Source organism: Megachile rotundata, chromosome 1 (assembly GCF_050947335.1).
Source record: "Megachile rotundata isolate GNS110a chromosome 1, iyMegRotu1, whole genome shotgun sequence".
Classification (NCBI taxonomy): domain Eukaryota; kingdom Metazoa; phylum Arthropoda; class Insecta; order Hymenoptera; family Megachilidae; genus Megachile; species Megachile rotundata.
Genome location: NC_134983.1, coordinates 19,818,769 through 19,838,154, shown reverse-complemented (window position 1 = coordinate 19,838,154; position 19,386 = coordinate 19,818,769). Strand labels below are relative to the sequence as shown.

At 36.2% G+C, this 19,386-nt stretch overlaps 1 protein-coding gene and 1 long non-coding RNA gene across 13 annotated transcripts in view; one reads left to right on the top strand and one right to left on the bottom strand.

Moving 5' to 3' along the window:
• The window catches only part of LOC143264324 (uncharacterized), a 159,003-nt gene that overhangs the window by 317 nt on the left and 139,300 nt on the right, over nucleotides 1-19,386 (top strand). For all 4 annotated transcript variants that reach the window (XR_013038007.1, XR_013038010.1, XR_013038012.1 and 1 more), the window contains exon 2: nucleotides 157-324. This is a non-coding gene — a long non-coding RNA (uncharacterized LOC143264324). The remainder of the gene's footprint in view (nucleotides 1-156; nucleotides 325-19,386) is intronic.
• Tet (tet methylcytosine dioxygenase-like) overlaps nucleotides 1-19,386 on the bottom strand; it is a 190,094-nt gene that overhangs the window by 62,794 nt on the left and 107,914 nt on the right. For 8 of the 9 annotated variants that reach the window (XM_076530774.1, XM_076530776.1, XM_076530770.1 and 5 more), the window contains one exon: nucleotides 11,643-11,717. The exons of the other annotated variant lie outside the window; for it this stretch is intronic. In XM_076530774.1, coding sequence (XP_076386889.1) covers nucleotides 11,643-11,717 — 75 coding nt within the window. The remainder of the gene's footprint in view (nucleotides 1-11,642; nucleotides 11,718-19,386) is intronic. 9 annotated transcript variants of the gene reach the window in all.

The window sequence follows — 19,386 nt, the reverse complement described above, 5'->3', positions numbered from 1 at the left end:
ATAATGTATGAGATCATAATGCATGAGAACAATGTTTTAGATCAAAAAGTGTACGATCACGATACATTAACATAGCACTATCGAAGCATTTTAGCCAATGAAAAATGGCGGCAAAACACGCTTCCAATCGTTTCATTTTAACGTTTATATTTGCAGATACCATCATCAACATTTTCCAAGGTTCTTCGATTACGCTGTACACGACGATGACACCACGATATTATAATCCGATTACATTAGTCAGGAATGTTGCAAAACACGAAACAAACAATTGAACCGTGAAATCAGCGACATGAGTCATCGAGTTAGAAGTTTCTTGACGCGGTAAGTGCACTTGTATTTCGATTATCCTTGAATTGATCGAAAATCCCCCAACTGGAAACCACAGCAGATCTCGGGGGATTATAGTCTGTTCGAAATCAATTGGCCACTCAAGGCCGTCGAGAAACCACCACCTTACTTAACCCCATTGTTACACTATTCTCTGTTCCCTGTTTTGCTATCTCCTGTGTTGGAATTTAAAATGGCAGTGCTATAGGAATGTACACAAAGTATGAAACCTTATATAATAACAAATAGATAAGTGTATGCTAGGTATATATGTTAGACTTATTAGGTTACTGCATTTGACACTAATTTATTATTTATTTTAGAAACCAAAGTAAGGACTATTTTTCTGATGTTATTTACATCTTTTAATATTGTTTATAACAGTATACAAAATTCAAAGACTGTAAGTTGATATCATGTAACACTGATATCTTTCACGCAACTGAAAGATTGTATCTAAAGGTTGAAATATTTCTCTCTTTATATTGCCGTTATACTCACGTATGTTATAAAAGTAATTCGCTATAATTTCACTACTTGTATCGTAGGTTTCGTGTTAAGGATACGTTCGCAGTTGCAAAGGGTTAGGATAAAGGATATCTGGAGTGGTTACTCGTCCGGGAAATGGAGGATGGTATAACTCGAAATCGCGAGTTCTCTCAATTCCAGCGAATGGATATCGGTTTGATCGAACGTGCACGTGCGTTCTTGCACGTTTCACGTGGCAACGAAGCCTCGAAACGGTTCGATATCCTTCGCGAATCGCTCGGAGCTGTTTGCCGGCCGCTCGAGAAACCTAATCGAGCAGCGTTTATGACCGACCACCGATCAACTTTTCGTTTAATTTCGTTGTCGAGTCGTGTGGGGCCTCCGAGCGATCGATTAATCGTTCATGGAGCGTGATTCAATGGTTTACCCGGGGAAGATTGACCCCCGATCGCAGGCTCCTGTCAGGGATTCAATTAATCCCAGCTGCATGAGAAATTTGATTTCGTTTCGAGATTATCGGACAGAGAACACTCCTCCCCGCTTTTAAAAATAGACGGGTTTAATATCCTTTTAGTTGAATCGATATGGGAACATATTTCTGACAAGCGTTCGACTAGAATTTCTAATTGAGATGCTATAATGGTTCTAGCTGTCTTTTTTAATTAATCTAATTTCTAAACTTGCAAGATTACATTTCTTATTTTTTATTTGGTAAATAACGTTCTTAACGGAGTCTGAATACTCTATCTTGGTAAACTTCATTAATTTAGATCAATTTGTCATAGGTTTTCATTCATTTTCGTAGACTTCTATCGATTTTCACGAATTAACATCCATTTTCGTCGATTTTCGTCAATCTTCGCTGATTTTCGCCAATTTTCGTCGGTCTTCGTTAATCTTCATCAATCTTCGTCAATTTTTATCAGTTTTCGTTGATTCTCGTCAATTTTTACCAATTTTCGTTGATTTTCGTCAATCTTCATCTTTCGTTGATTTTTACCAAATTTCATCAATTTTCGTCAGTTTTCATCAATGTACATAAATTTCACTGACTCCCCTAACCTTTTACCCATTTTTGCGAATTGTTACCGATTTTTATCAATCTCTATCAATCTTGATCTATCTTCGTCAACATTTATCAATCTCGATCAATCTGTGTCAATACATTTCAATCTTCGTCAATCTTTACAAATCCGTATCAACCCGTGTCAACCTTCATCTTCCTCTTCGTTGATTTTCATCAACTTTAATTTGATCAATTCTTTAATTATCTGAACTTCCCAAACACTGCAAAAATGTCTAAATTTTCTTAACTACCCAGATAAACTGTCTGAATTTTAAAAATGAACTGTATAAATAGCCCGAATTGTTATTTTCCGTGTCACTAAAAATATACGCGTAAAATATCTTCCAATTTACTGTTCCGTTATATAAGTTACCTGTCCCACGACGTAACCGAGATTTATGTAATAATCTAAACATAACGTGGCATTTTTCTTCTTGTATCTGATGGTAAATATTTGTTCGTGGCGTTGGTGCAGCTCACTGATAACCACGGTGAAATTGTAACGTCTCATCGATCACCGTTCTTCAGGAACACCTCGTAGCATGTTCGAGAAACTTGTATCAAATTTTTCCTCCCTTTTTTGTAGAACACCGTTGTTAAATATAATTCATTGCTACGGTTGTAAATTAATTTGTCCTGTTATCAGTACGAATTTATTGCCAGAGATTGTTTGGAAGATTTCAAGGTCGCTCCGATTTTCCTGCGACGTTGATATCAAACTTAATTTAGGGTTTGATGTGTAACAGATAATTTATCATTAATTCAACGTGTAATTACCGTATTCACGGTACCATAATCAGGGGATGGCTATTAGAAGTACAAGAAAATATAGAAAATAAGAAACAGTGAAATAACGAGGTAAAAGGGTGTAATAATTTTCTTGAACATGAAGAATTATATATTCTTAGGAATAATGACAAGTTTAATCTCACAGTTGAGTAGAAAATACGAGGGCCATATTATCTTATCGACGAGCATAGATAAGACAAGAAAAGGCCCACTACGAGACTCGGAACGGAAATGGTGTCCCAATTCCGTCTTCCATGCTTCTAGATTAATTGATAGTAGCTAAATAAACAGCGCATGTACATAACTAAATAAACCCATTAATTTCAGTGCAACGGTAAATACTTGGGTAGCCACAGTGTTCGCTGGTCAGAATATTTAATTACGTACCGAAGGTTCAATGTTAACAATTATTTTTCGAAAATTCCAAATTCCACAAACTCCAAATTCTCCAAATTCCCAAATCCCCAAATTTCTCCAACTCCAAATTTCCCAAATTCCAAGTTCCCCAAATTCCAAATTCCCCCAATTCCAAATTCCCCAAATTCCAAATTCCCCCAATTCCAAATTCACCGAATTCCAAATTCCCCAAATTCCAAATTCCCCAAATTCCCCAAATTCCCCAAATTCCAAATTCCCCAAATTCCAAATTCCCCCAATTCCAAATTCCCCCAATTCCAAATTCCCCCAATTCCAAATTCCCCCAATTCTAAATTCCTCCAATTCCAAATTCCCCCAATTCCAAATTCCCCCAATTCCAAATTCCCCCAATTCCAAATTCCCCGAATCCCAAATTCCCCCAATTCCAAATTCCCCCAATTCCAAATTCCCCGAATCCCAAATTCCCCCAATTCCAAATTCCCCCAATTCCAAATTCCCCCAATTCCAAATTCCCCCAATTCCAAATTCCCCAAATTCCAAATTCCCCAAATTCCAAATTCCCCCAATTCCAAATTCCCCAAATTCTCAAATCCATCAAAGTCCTCAAAATCCCCAAAGTCCTCAAAATCTCCAAAGATCCCAAAATTCCCAAATCCCCATAATTCCCCAAATTCCTACAGCCCCCAAAATCTCCTCAACTCCCATAATCCCCAAAATCTCACAATCCCCAAAAATCCCAAAACTCCCCAAATCTTCCCCTATCTCCGCAATGGTTCAATGTTAACAATTATTTTTCGAAAATTACATCGACGTTTATCGATCGAGTCTGTCGCGTTCGAATACGGGTAAAACGGTGCGATTAATATCTGGAAGTAGGGTAAGGAAAAAAGGGGGAAATTTTGAGGGTTGATGAATAGAAAGGAAGCAGTTGGCAGCATGCCTGGAATGAAATGGATGATTAGTGTGAAACTGAAGAATGGCACGGATAAATCGCGACGTTGCACAACTATGCCAAATGAGCAGATTTTTCGACCTGAATACCTATCGGAATCGCAATTTTTGAACGATTAACTATTTACCGAATACATCGATCATTTAATAATATCAAACACGAATCATTATCGCATAATTTCATCATATAATTTTCATCAAATTATACACAGAGAAAATAAATTTTTCATTTCATCACCAGAATTCAACGCACACATTATCCCAAATGTGACATTACGTTATTTACAACGTTATATATGTACGTTAGCGAAGAAAGGCCATTAAATATTACACGGTAATGGAGCCACGGCGAACTCTCGTCTATAATTTTCGTTATTAGGATAATTAAGTTCCACACCGTGGAAAATAATCGAGTCAGAACGAACGGCGACATTATTTATGGAACGTTCACGCGAACTTTCCTCCCTCTCTTAGGCAACTATGATCGTTCCGAACCCTCTTTTCTATCCCGATATGTTTCAACTCTGTACGCGATCTTTTTCTTTGATACGGACATTAGACGATTAATGAGAGATTAATTATACTGTACCGCTTTACTGTTACTCCATACTTTTACTATTGCTGTACCAATACTCTCTTAATTCTATTAGAGTACTGTGGTAATATTATTTTTAATACTGGTATGTTGTTTGTATTACTGTAGTATTTTTATTATATTAGTGCTGGTATTATAGTATTATTTTGGTGTGTATTCTGCTAATTATGATGTGGTGGTATAGTATTATATAATTATACTTTTATATTAATATATTACTATATACTATAACATTACTGTTACTACTATTACTACTGTACTACTTTAACTACTATAACCACTACACTACTATAATCACTATACTACTATACTACTATAACTACTATAACCACTATACTATTATAACCACTATACTACTATACTACTATAACCACTATACTACTATACTACTATAACCACTATACTACTATACTACTATCTACTATACTACTATAACCACTATACTACTATACTACTATAACCACTATACTACTATACTACTATCTACTATACTACTATAACCACTATACTACTATACTACTATCTACTATACTACTATAACCACTATACTACTATACTACTATAACTACTATAACCACTATACTACTACACTACTATAACCACTATACTACTATAACCACTATACTACTATAACCACTATAACCACTATAACCACTATACTACTATAACCACTATACTACTATAACCACTATACTACTAAACTACTATACTACTATAACCACTATACTACTATACTACTATCTACTATACTACTATAACCACTATACTACTATACTACTATGCTACTATAACCACTATACTACTATACTACTATACTACTATAACTACTATAACCACTATATTACTACACTACTATAACCACTATATTACTATAACCACTATAACCACTATACTACTATAACCACTATACTACTAAACTACTATACTACTATAACCACTATACTACTATACTACTATCTACTATACTACTATACTACTATACTACTATACCACTATACTACTATACCATTATACTGCTGCACCACTGTACCACTATACTACTACTTCACTATACCATTGATCCCATACCCTTATACTACTATACTTCCAACAACGTAAAATAAACTAAAGATATAAAATTTGAAAGATGCAAATAATACCTGATTATATCTGATCTGATCTACATTTGATCTTGTAGACATCAGATAAAGTCTAACCTTACTACAGGTGTTCAAACTTAAAAGTGATACCACGATTGCTCACATGAAAGTGGCACATATGTAATGCATCAAAATTCACACAAAAAGTACTTCGAAAAGCAAGTTAAAATTTTGAAAATGCAAATAACGTTATATGTAATCAGTCAAATAGTATTTAACCCATAAAAAGTTAAATTTGAATTTACTATAAATATTGAAATTGCAAAATGGTACCACGATTGCTCCAACGAAGGTTGCACATACGCAGGGTGGCAACATCCGCGCGAAGGAAAAGAAAAAAAAAAAAGGGATATCCAGAACGAGCCAGAAACGTGGTCTCGAACAGGGTGAAACGAAGGGGGTGGAAAAGAGACAAGAGGGAGAAGAATTAGCATTTTATTCGTAGCGCGACCGATCGATATTCGCGGGCAGGTTCGTCTTCGTTTTACTGTCGGTCGGAACCTTTGGAGCCGACACATTGTTCGCGAATTCAAGATGGCGCGCTCCGACACCTCTGCCGCCAACCCTCTGCAACCCCCGTTTCCACGACCTAATGCAATTTAGCTGCCGTCGACGGAAGGGAGAGGAGACAGAGAGAGAGAGAGGAAGAGAGGGGTAAACCGAGGAAGACCGCTAATTATTTTACCTAGGATATCCGCAGCCTGATCTTCGGTACTTGCAGTCTGAAACCCGTGGATTGAGAAGCGTCATTGATTTTGGATTAAATCGTTCGGAAACGGGGAAATCCCAGGTATTTCGATTCGAACATGCTCCTGTGGAAATTAGGGGATGATCGATGATTCTTCATTCCGTCCACGGTTTCATGGGAAATCGGAATGAATCCAAGATTCTTCGATTCTTTTCGTTCGGTTTCGTGATTTTGTTATTGATACGTTTTTAAGCGAATCTTATTATTGATTTTTTTATTTGATTGGTACTTTTGAATGACATAATTCATTTATTAAGATGACTGATATTTTTGAATCATATTATTGATTTATTGAGTTGATTAATATTTTTGAATGGCATTATTGATTTATTGAGTTGATTGGTAATTTTGAATGATATTATTGATTTATTGAGTTGATTGATATTTTTGAATGATATTATTGATTTATTAAATTAATTTTTATTTTTGAATGATATTATTGATATATTGAGTTGATTGGTATTTTTGAATGAAGTTATTGATTTATTGAGCTGATTGGTATTTTTGAATGATATTATTGATTTATTGAGTTGATTGGTATTTTTGAATGACATTATTGATTTATTGAGTTGACTGATATTTTTGATTTATTGAGTTCATTAATATTTTTGAATGTCATTATTAATTTATTGAGTTGATTAATATTTTTGAATGACATTATTGATTTATTGAGTTGATTGATATTTTTGAATGATATTACTGATTTATTAAATTAATTTTTATTTTTGAATGATATTATTGATTTATTGAGTTGATTGGTATTTTTGAATGTCATTATTGATTTATTGAGTTGACTGATATTTTTGAATGTCATTATTGATTTATTGAGTTCATTAATATTTTTGAATGTCATTATTGATTTATTCAGTTGATTGATATATTTAAATGATATTATTGATTTATTGAGTTGATTGGCATTATTGAATGATATTATTGATTTATTGAGTTGACTGATATTTTTGAATAATATTATTGATTTATTGAATTGATTGGTATTTTTGAATGTCATTATTGATACATTGACATGTCTATTATTTTCGAACAGTATTATCAATTTTTTTAATTGAATATTATTTTTGAATAATATTCATACAACTCCAAATTCAATTTTCACCTCTCACTTTCTACCTAAACATTTAAATTAAATATCCCAATACGTAACTATAAAACGAACATTTTATTTCAAAAAGTGCGCCCATTTATATCAATCCATATAAAATATTCAATTTCCTTCTCCCTCAAAATTCAAGCCTCCGGAAGCGACACGATGATTAACCGCTCGAAGATCCGATCTTCGATGCAAATTCAATATACAATTACAAAGATAAATTCGCGCGAAATAATATACCGAATATATTACCGTGAAATTGCAAATCCATCAATCATTTCCGGAAATAGAAACAGCAGGCTGTTAAATAATTGGCCAGACAATGAGAGAGGAAGGAAAGGGTTGGTTTCGAGAGGCAGGTATCGATCGCGCGAACGAATCTAAATTGAAACAGCGAAAAAGTTGGATCGTGTTGTGTTATGAAGACGTTGGCGTCGGCACAGGTGCCGATACACGTGTGCACCGTTCGTATCGAGAGAACGATAACATACCGCCGCCGCAGAGATATCAAAAGCTCGTCGAACGCGGCGCGATATAAATCAGCCTCTGTGCTATGCACCTATTCGTTTCCGATAGGAAAACGCCTAACTACCAAACTTCCATTATTCCTTTGCTTGAATGCTGGAAAACATGTCGCGGAAGATTCAATGTTCGATTCGATAGACGATGCTTTGGAATGGTTTAATTATGCTTAAAATGTGTTTATTTTATGTATTTATAGAGTATTATATATTTATAGATGAAGTATATTTACATATAGATATTTATACTTAAAATTAGTATGGATTTTAAATATATTTATGCTTTATTTATAGTAACTCATGGTTAATATTAATTGTAGGATTATTTGCAAGTTTAGAGAAATCTATTTTTGAACTCTTCGCGGTATCGTTTATGGCGGCAAATTCAAATATTTATACTTGATGCTAGGTCACTGTTAATATTAATTCTTTTTCACATGATTATTTACAACTTTTTTATAATGTATTTCGAATTCTTTACTGACAGTTTATCGATTATCGATGGAATAGATTGATGCAACTGTATGGCGGGAAAATTCAAATGTTTGATACTAACTCCTAGAAAATATCAACTCTCTGTTACATAAATTCTTCCAATTTTAAAAGACATATTATTGAACTCTCACAAAGAATAATTCCAAAATAATAACAATACTTTATACTCATAAAATTTTACACTATATAATCCCACAAATTTACAAAGACTCAAATAAACGCAGCTAAGACTCTCAACTAAAAGAAACCGAAAACTACCCTCTACAATTAAAAAAAAAATTTGCAATTCTTCCCCAGAATACAAGAACTACTCTCTGACAAATCTACAAGAGCCAAAGACCTCCAAATATAAATCTATCAAATATAAAAATTCAAAAACCACAAAGTCCTAAAATCTCAAAAGAACAAAAAATCCCGAAGACAAAAAGAAACCATACTTCTCCGCTTCTGGAAATAGTTGAATCGAAGAATTCTCGATAGAGAAAGTTTGACAGAGTGTTTCACCGGAAGTGCGCTCGCGAGCGTCGCTGAAAAATGGATCGCGCGGCGAACTTTCGATGCGAGTAAAAGAAGCGTGCTGGCTCGTATGTCGGATAAACGTCCACGGATAAATAGCAAAGGAATCTAAGAAGAATTTAAAGAAGCGAGATATCGCAATTCGGCCGAGAAATGCAACAAGGCTCGCCTGATTACCGTACAGGCTGAGACATTTTAAACATGGCGGTGCAGAGCGCACACGCGCGCTCCGCGGCGATCAATACCAGCTTGCTTAATGTCAGTTCTCAAACTTCCTGCAGCCCGATGGTAAGTGGCAAGAAATTTATTCCAAATAGACGACCGGCCTCGTTTTTCCCCCGCGAAACTTGCTCGGAACGGGAAAAACAAAGATATTATTTAACGCCGCCGCCAGAGGAGGCCGGGGGGTAGTTTTATGGAGGGATTTAAACAGCGATCACTTCCGGCTTGGATTACGGTTGGGAGCAAATCTGGTTTCTTTAGGGAAAATGCGGGAAGGAGGAAGGAGCTTTCACTCGGTGCTTTTTATGAGTTTTTGAAGATTCAGAGTTTGGAAATTGCGAGAAGATAACTTAAGAATTTGAGAAACTTAACAATTTGAGAATTGAAAAAATTAGAAGAGTTTGAGAATTTGGAGATGTAATTAGGAGATTTGAAATTAAGTTTGTAGTTAAGGATGCAGTTAAGTTTGAGGACTTTGTGGATGTTCCATGTTCCATATCGCATATCTCATGTACCATGTCTCAAATCCCATATCTCTGATATCTCTCACATCCCCGAAATTTCAAGGTCAATAAAATCCTCAATCTCCAAAATCCTCAAATCCACAAAATCGCAAATTCCTGAAATTTCAAGGTCTCCAAAATCCTTAAATCCACAAAAACCCAAATCCCCAAATCCTAAAATCCCGAAATTTCAAATCACCAAATTCCAAATCCCCAAAATCCCAAATTCCCAAAATCCCAAATCCCCAAAATTCTAAATCCCCAAAATCCCAAATTCCCAAATTCCCAAATTCCCAAATTCCCAAATTCCCAAATTCCCAAATTTCCAAAATCCCAAATTCTCAAAAATCCCAAATCCCCAAAAATCCCAAATTCTCAAAAATCCCAAATCCCCAAAATTTCCAGTCCCCAAAATCCCCAAATTCTTCAAAATCTGTGAAGCCTCCAAAGTCCCCCAAATCCCCAGAATCCCTAGAATCCACTAAATCCCTAAAATCCCCAAAATCCCTGAAATCTCCAAATCCTTAAATCCCCAAATTTCGAATTCCCAAAATCCCCAAAATCCTCAAATCCCCTAAATTCCCAAAATCTCCTCAACTCTCATAATCCATAAAATCCCAAAATCCCCCAAAATCAAAGAACTCCCTAAATGTTCCTCTATCTCCCCAACTCATCGGAACATCTCATTCGCTATCAAATTAGCAAGAAATTTCGGCAGAGTACTGCACGATCAAAGGTTAAACCAACTGCAGGTGTTACCACGAACCAAGAAACTCGGTTTTTCGAGTGGTTGCAAACATCAGAGCCGTTTACTCGTGCATTACCACGTTTCTAGAATTAGAACCATGACGGATAAGTGGCGTGGCGAGTGCGCTCGGAAACGACGAGTGGCCGTCAAAGAGGAACACAGAAGAAGAACACGATGAAGGGTAACAAGAAAATACAAACAAAAGGTGGAAAAAAGAACAAGAAAATTCGTGTGGTAACCGGAAATGAAGTGTGCATTGAAGAAGGTAAATACTTGCTGTTCGTGGTGTATACGTGACTGTGTTTGAAATTTTGGGCGGGAAAAAGGAGAATTACAAAATTTTGGGGAGGGTAAATACATATAATTTATGTTTAATAGATAATTAAATATGTGATATATATGTAGTATCAAGGATTTTATTTTGTACTCTTCATGTTACTATTTTATATTATTTTATGTTTTGGAAACGTAATACAAGGGTATCTGTGTTTTAGCATTTTCGTACACTTCATAGTTCTTCAAGGAAGATGTTTTAACAAAACATAAATTTTAGTTTCTACTTTGTTAATAATTTGAATTTATTTTTATTATGATTGCTGTTAAGAAGAAACTTGTAATGTTCCTTAAAAATAACATTCATTATCAAGACTACTTTAAATATTTTAGTTTCATGAAATTTGAATAAACTTACACAATAACTGAATATCAGTCACTTTTAACATTTTAATATATATTTTTTATTATTTTTATTTTCATTATTTTTACTGTGTAATACAATAATAATTTTCAATTTTAATGCATAATTTATGTATGCAATCATTCAATGTACACATTTGAATTAGTCATAATTCAAATTCCCCGCCAAAATGAGACGTCGGAACCAACATGGCGACTTATTCAAGTAAGAACATTGTTTTAACGTGGATTACCTTGTACAGAGAGGGTACTTTAGTACATATTGTATAAAGATCAATGCTCGAAACGCAGAACCAACAAAACGATTCCATACAAGAACAGAGAACAAAAGAGGCTCAAGTTACTTACCCTGGTTGCACCTTTGCCTCTGCCCCTGCCCCTCTCCCTGAACGCACCCTCGCCCGTCTGCAGATGGTACAGGTGCTGCAACACAATCGGTTCTTTTCAAAATATGCTCGTTGTGTACACAAACAATCGTACAATTTCTTAATCCCGTTAGCATCGAGTGTCCTCCTTCACTCATTTTTAATATCTTCTACTTTCACAAGATACTAAGGTACTCGAAGTTCAAGTGTAATAGCTTTTATTGACATTTTTAATACACTTTGTTTTAATGTTTAAGTCCAATGGTTGACTTAATGGTTGACTTAATGGTTGACTTAATGGTTGACTTAATTATGGTTGACTTAATGGTTGACTTAATGTTTAAGACAAATTATAATCTGAAATGTCAAGGATCACTGAATATAACATTGACGTTTTAACTTTCTTTACTCGTTTTAATATTGTAACAGTGAATGTTGACTGATGCATCTGAGTGGGTCACACGACAAGGGGTTAATTTTAATGTCTTCTCGCTGAAATATCGAGCAAGGTACTTGCAAGTTTTATATCGTGAATGCTTTCAGTTACGTGAAATGAGTGTTAGAAATTTGTGTTTACTGCGGAAGTTTGGAAAGTTCAGGAATTCGAGAGCTTCAAAACATTTCAACATCGAAGTGCTTAAAACTGGATTCTCTGAAACTTGCAACCAACTAAAATTTTTAAATCCAAATTCCATAATTCTGAATAAACCTCGAGGTATTAAAAATAGGACCCTCTTAAACTTGCAACCAACTAAAATTTTAAAATCTCAATCCTAAAATTTTGAATAAATCTTGAGATACTAAAAACTGCACCCTCTTAAACTTGCAACCAACTAAAATTTTAAAATCTCAATCCTAAAATTTTGAATAAATCTTGAGATACTAAAAACTGCACCCTCTTAAACTTGCAACCAACTAAAATTTAAAAATCCCAATCCTAAAATTTTGAATAAATCTTGAGATACCAAAAACTGCACCCTCTTAAACTTGCAACTAAAATTAAAAAATCCAAATCCTTGAATTTTGAATAAACCTCGAGATACTAAAAACTGAACCCTTTTAAACTTGCAATCAACTAAAATTTTAAAATCCCAATCCCAAAATTTTGAATAAACCTCGAGATACCAAAAGCTGCACCCTCTTAAACTTGCAATCAACTAAAATTTAAAAATCCCAATCCCAAAATTTTGAATAAACCTCGAGATACTAAAAACTGCACCCTCTAAAACTTGCAACCAACTAAAATTTAAAAATCGCAATCCTAAAATTTTGAATAAACCTCGAGGTACCAAAAACTGAACCCTCTCAAACTTGCACCTAAAATAAAAAAATCCAAATCCTCAAATTTTGAATGAATCCTGAATGAACCTTTAACGCCATATTGCACCCAAATTCCCGTACTTCAAAATCGAGAACAAATGTAACTATAGTTACAACAGAGTTAAATTAAGTCCTAATACTGAAAGATCGTCGCCAGGCTTTCGAATGGTTATCGTTGCAACGATGAACGAACTATCGTAAAATCAAGGCAACCGTATCACCTCAATTGACCTCGTTAAGCCCAATAAACGTGCCAATAAAAGTATAACCTTTCAGGGCCAGCGGTATTAGATTAGATTCACCGCGACAAAACGTTTTAGATTATTCCCGGGCGAAAGATACCGCGAATAGCCCGCGGGGTCCTATACGCCCCGATCGTTCGATGGTAATTGACGCTCTCTCGCCTGCTCCGGGTTAATTAGAACAAGGAAATTGCCTGGTGTAATGACTATGAAAATTCGAGGCAGTTTATACGTAAGATAAGCAACTTCCGAACATATTTACTTTTGAAGGTTAAATATTATCAACATCGATAATTAATAATAATTAAAATTTATGTATTTTCGTATCTTTGTTTGGGTTATTTTTTGGGAGAGTGCTGTTGAATAATTATGATGGAAGATTTTATTATGGAAGATGGAAAGAGGAATTTTAGATTCGAAGGTTAATTGTAAATGATTGGAAGTAATTGTAATTTATTTTTCATGCTCGCAATTTTGAACTCGAGTGAAAATCAAACTGGGCTTAATAAGATAATGCTTGAAGTCTATATTTGTATGATGGGTCAATGCACCGATGTGGGGTCGAAGAGGTTAATTAATAATTCTCTTTAAAGACTTATCTTCACCGCCATAATTGTAATTATTTAGAATTGTTGCTCCACGATATTTACCTTTAATCACAAAGAAAATCTTGCAAATCAACATAAAAATTTTGAAATATTCGAACTTTGGTTTCTCCATTTTGTGTTCGAGGGAAACCTCTCGTTTTCCCAATCGGTAATTGTACAGCATAGTTCATTAAATGTTTAACAATATAAAATTATAAGATATTGTTATTTTTTAGTAGAGTAGTAGTTTTTAGTAGAGATCCACGATGTCAAAATAGAAGGAATTTTTTTTTTTTGTGAAAAACAGATTGACTTGTCGACAGTCGCTTAGGGTAGAGATCTGCGTTACCAACGGGAAGAAAGAATTACTTCCGATTTACCTTGATAGATGGCGTCCGCAGTGAGTTTACTGAGTTCATATTTTTTTTACCGACGTGTGGCGGGAAACGAGATTGAAAATCAACGACAAACATTACCTCATACTTTCATATTTTTAAGCTTGTATAAATAATTACGTACATTTAAACTTGTTTTTATAAACATGCGATAGCTTCTTCCATTTCTTCACTGTAAGCTTCCTACTTATCAGCTCTCTAAATTATCGGTGGAATAAATTTATGCTTCCACAGTTTTATTTTTTGATATATGCAATGTTATAAACATTTACGAGCTTTGTCTAATACCAAATAGAAATCTTCTATCACATTTTGTTCCCCTCAGGATTACCACTCATCGAGTGGTGTTTGCTTTCCAAACGAATTTCCTCGAATAAGAACAACAGAAGAAAGAAAAATACAATTCGAAATGTGTATTTGTGAAACGAGCGGAAACAAAAGAGAAAAAGGGGATCTAAAGTGTGTTTTTCCAGGGCCGCAGGATTAATACTGCGAAGGAACAGAAAAATAATTACAGAACTCAAATAAACTATTACAGAATTCACTATTGGTTCAAAATAATATTATTATTAATAGCTTATTATAAGGTGGACCATTTATATGAAATATGTGAAAATTTAATCTTCAGTGAATTAATTTTTTAGTTGTGGACTTTTCTGACAATAATATATCTGCAATATGTTTCGTTTCGTTATGAGGAATCTTATATTGATCTAATATTAATGTTTGTATTCCTTTCTTTAACTATAATATTGTACTCTGTTCTTGCTAAACTTGCAATTATATTTTACGTCAATTTTACACAGTTTCATAATGAGATAATGTTAATGTGTAAAATATCAGCAAGATTACAATCAGTACAGAACCAAGCTACACTCCAATATGGCGCCATTTTGAATTACATCGACATATCATTTCTGGCAGAAACACTATTTAACGCTGTGCAAAAAAAGTTGTAAATAAATAACAAAAGAATCCCCTATCACAAAGAAAAGAGAGACGGATAAGAATAAAGAGCAAGAGGAAGTACAAGTAGGTTAATATAGCAATTAACGGAGAGAGACAAAATTTTATAACAAATCTGATACAAAGAGGTATCCACACGAATCTCTCGAACATCCCCTATCGTAAAGAAAAGAGACAAAAATAAGAAAGAAGAAGAGTAAGACGAAGTAGCAGGTTAACATAGCAGTTAATACCTCAAGACAAAATTATATGACAAATATGATGCGAAGACACGTAACTAAACGAATCTCTCGAACATCCCCTATGATCTCGCAGATCGCAAAGAAAAGAGATAGAACTAAGAAAGAAAAGAAGAGTAAGAGGAAGTAGCAGGTTAACATAGCAGTTAATACCTCAAGACAAAATTATATGACAAATATGATGCGAAGACACGTAACTAAACGAATCTCTCGAACATCCCCTATGATCTCGAAGATCGCAAAGAAAAGAGATAGAACTAAGAAAGAAGAGCAAGAGGAAGTAGTAGGTGGTAAGGAGCATAGAGAAGCGTAGAGATGACCGCGCGAGTGAACATCGAGGTCCGAGGCAGGCGGAAAACGTCCCCTTCGGCGCGGAGCGGAGCAGAGCGGAGCAGAGCGGCGCGTCGGCACACGCGTGGACGATTATGGTCTAATTCCCTTGTACGCGCATTCCCACCAACCTACCTAGCTTACCTACCAACCTACCTGGCTGACTCGCATGACAGAACCGTCTTCGTGAGCGAACGAGGAAAAGCGTAGTTGGTCGGTGCATTCGATAAGCGTACGCTCGAAAGATAGGGGTGTGTCCCCTTAATTCCATATCTCTCTCTCTCCGTTCTCTTTCACCCTCTCTTGCACTCTCTTCGCAACCCTCTATCGACACTTTTCTCCGCTTCTCTCTCGTTCGCCCTCTCTTTCGTCGCTTTCTTCTCTTTTACCCGCTCGCTTTTCCTCTTTCTCCTCCGTCAACAACCCCCGTTGCACCTTCGCAGCCCCTCTTGCGGCCCGTTCGACGTTGCTCTCGCGTAAATATCGCGGTTTCTCGGTAAACAGGAGAACCAGCAAAGGGTACGATACGCGTGCACGGTACACACAGGTGGCCGCTGCGTGCACGCACACGCGCCGATCCGCCGCGCGTACTTACGCGGACCGCGAGCGAGAGGGAAAGAGGAAAATGGCGAAAGAGAAGAGGGAGTAAAGGAAGCAAGGCAAATGTCAATATCGACGATGCATCGTCGTCAAGAGAGCCGCACTTGGGGCGGGAATGAGGGCGTAATTAATCGTGCAAGCAAAGAAATTTTTTTTCTCTCTCTTTCTATCGTCTCTCTCTCTCTCTTCTCTTTATCCTGTTCCCGACCACCGTAACTTCTCTCCTTAGGAGCACCTCGCGAGACCTGCTATACGAATTCTGGATAAACGATGCTTAGCTTTTTCCGCCTCCTTTTTTAACAACCATTTCTTTTTACACAAGAGATTTTCAGCTGCTCTTCGTAATCGGGTTTTTGTGCTTCGAAAGTTGTTGAATGGTGGTTGAATTTGTGAGTGCAGTTATGCTTTTTTTGGCTTAGAAGTTCTGTTGGACACGGGAATTTTGAGAAACTTTCAGGTCATATGTGATTTTGTGAACCTAACCAAATATACATGTTACTGGCTTTTCCTTTATATTTTAATATGAGTTCAAAATTTACGACTTTATCAATGTTCGACAAGAATGAGGATATAAAATACGAAGTTGTTGCATAGTTATGAAGGATCGACAACCTGAAAGAGGAAGATGTTCCTATATGACCTCGTTCGTAAATTATTACATACTTTACAAAGCGACAGATGTTAAAAATGTATGTCAATAATAACACTTTACTGAGTACCATTCTATATCTCTTCTACAAAAGAAAATGAAATAATTTTACACTGTAAACATTTACAATGTTGCATTTATTTTTCGAGTTAATATTAACAATAAGACTCGAAAGGGTAAAAATTTCTTTGATAAGTGTCACACGAGACAATAATAATTATCGAAGATATCCCTCAAGATCTCCCATTCGCTCTTCTCCCACGTTTCAAGTTCGGTTCGATGATTTCCTTAGAAGTTAACGAGATGGATGCACGTGTTTGACAGCATTATAATTAGCTTATTAGCCTTATGAGATGAATGCGTAACGCGTTGTACCGTAATATCCCACCAACAAGATTTTAATTTTAATAACGCACGCCATTTTCGCATTCAACGTCTTATCGATACGTGAGGACTACGTCATCGATTAACTTTAGAAATCGTATCAATTTAATGATTAGTTAAAAAACTAATTACTGGATTATTAATGATGTAATAAATTATGGTGATTAGCGTCGTTATTGGAGGATTAAAACGATGCTTTATAACACGTGATTATACGTCGCTTAATTATACGATGCGTGACGATATAACGCGTGGTAATATGGTGCGTTGCGATATAACGGGAATATGGTGGCGATATAATACGAGGAAATATGGTGGCGATGTAATACGTGGCAATATGATGCGTAGCGATACAACGCGATACAATGTATAGCAATTACCCAGCGTGGTAATACGACCCATGGCGATATAGTGCGAGGGAATGTAACGAGTGGCAATATATTATGTGGAAATATAGCGCGTAGTATTACGGCGCGTGGGGATGTTACGCGTGGCAATACGACGCAATTCTAATTCGACACGTGGCGATATAACGCGAGGCAATATAACGCGTGGCAATATAACGCGTGGAAATATAACGCGTGGAAATACAACGCGTAGTATTACGACGCGTGGCAATACGGCGCATTCTAATTCGACGCGTGGCAATATAATGCGTGGCGATATAACGCGTGGCAATATAACGCGTGGAAATATAACGCGTGGAAATACAACGCATAGTATTACGGCGCGTGGCAATACGGCGCATTCTAATTCGACACGTGGCGATATAACGCGAGGCAATATAACGCGTGGCGATATAACGCGTGGAAATATAACGTGTGGAAATATAGCGCGTGGTATTACGGTGCGTGGCGATCTTACGTGTGGTAATACGACGCATTCTAAGTCGATGCGTGGCGATATAACGCGAGGCAATATAACGCGTGGCAATATAACGCGTGGAAATATAGCGCGTGGTATTACAGGGCGTGGTGATCTTACGTGTGGGAATACGACGCATTCTAATTCGACGCGTGGCGATATAACGCGTGGCAATATAATGCGTGGCAATGTAATGCGTGGAAATATAGCGCGTGGTATTACGGCGCATGGCGATCTTACGTGTGGGAATACGACGCGTTCTAATTCGACGCGTGGTGATATAACGCGTGGCGATATAACGCGTGGCAATATAATGCGTGGCAATGTAATGCGTGGAAATATAGCGCGTGGTATTACGGCGCATGGCGATCTTACGTGTGGGAATACGACGCGTTCTAATTCGAAGCGTGGCGATATAACGCGAGGCAATATAGCGCGTTGTATTCCGGCGCGTGGCGATATAACGCGTAGTAATACTATTCGTGGCGATATAGAGCGTAAGATGGACCATAACAGTACAACACATGGCAATATAATGCGAGGCAATACGACACGTGGTAACATAACGAATTACCATACCATCAATACGGAATTGTCAATCCAATTTATCATCGCAATTAATTACGAATAGTAAATGAGAAATATTAAATTTTAGCGATTTTAATAGATAACAAAACATCTGCCCGAAATGAATTCACATTGAATTGGTAACACACTTCTGTTCCTTTCACATCTCCACTGGTTAAATATAACGATGATACGAAAGTATTCGTGATTAATAGCAACAAAGAAAATTATGATGAAAGAACGAACAAGACAGAGTTCCATCGTCATCTGAGACGTGGATCAGCAATTAGAAGCACGCGCTTCCCCGGCAGCTGTCATCGATTTGATGATAAGCTAATTAAAATATTTCGTAAGTACGTTTCCTTATATCTTGTCTCGACAGATGCACGGATCTCGATAAGAAACACGTTAACCGGTTGTAGCTTCGACAAAGAAAGATTTAACGTCTCTTGTAGAACCGATCGATAAAACATCCTCGTGGACGTAAAATAAAAATTAACATGTCTTCTGGGTAGTTAAGAAGATAATTCTTTTATTCACCGAAGTGGTAAAACTACTGTTTAACGCATCAAACATGTATCGCG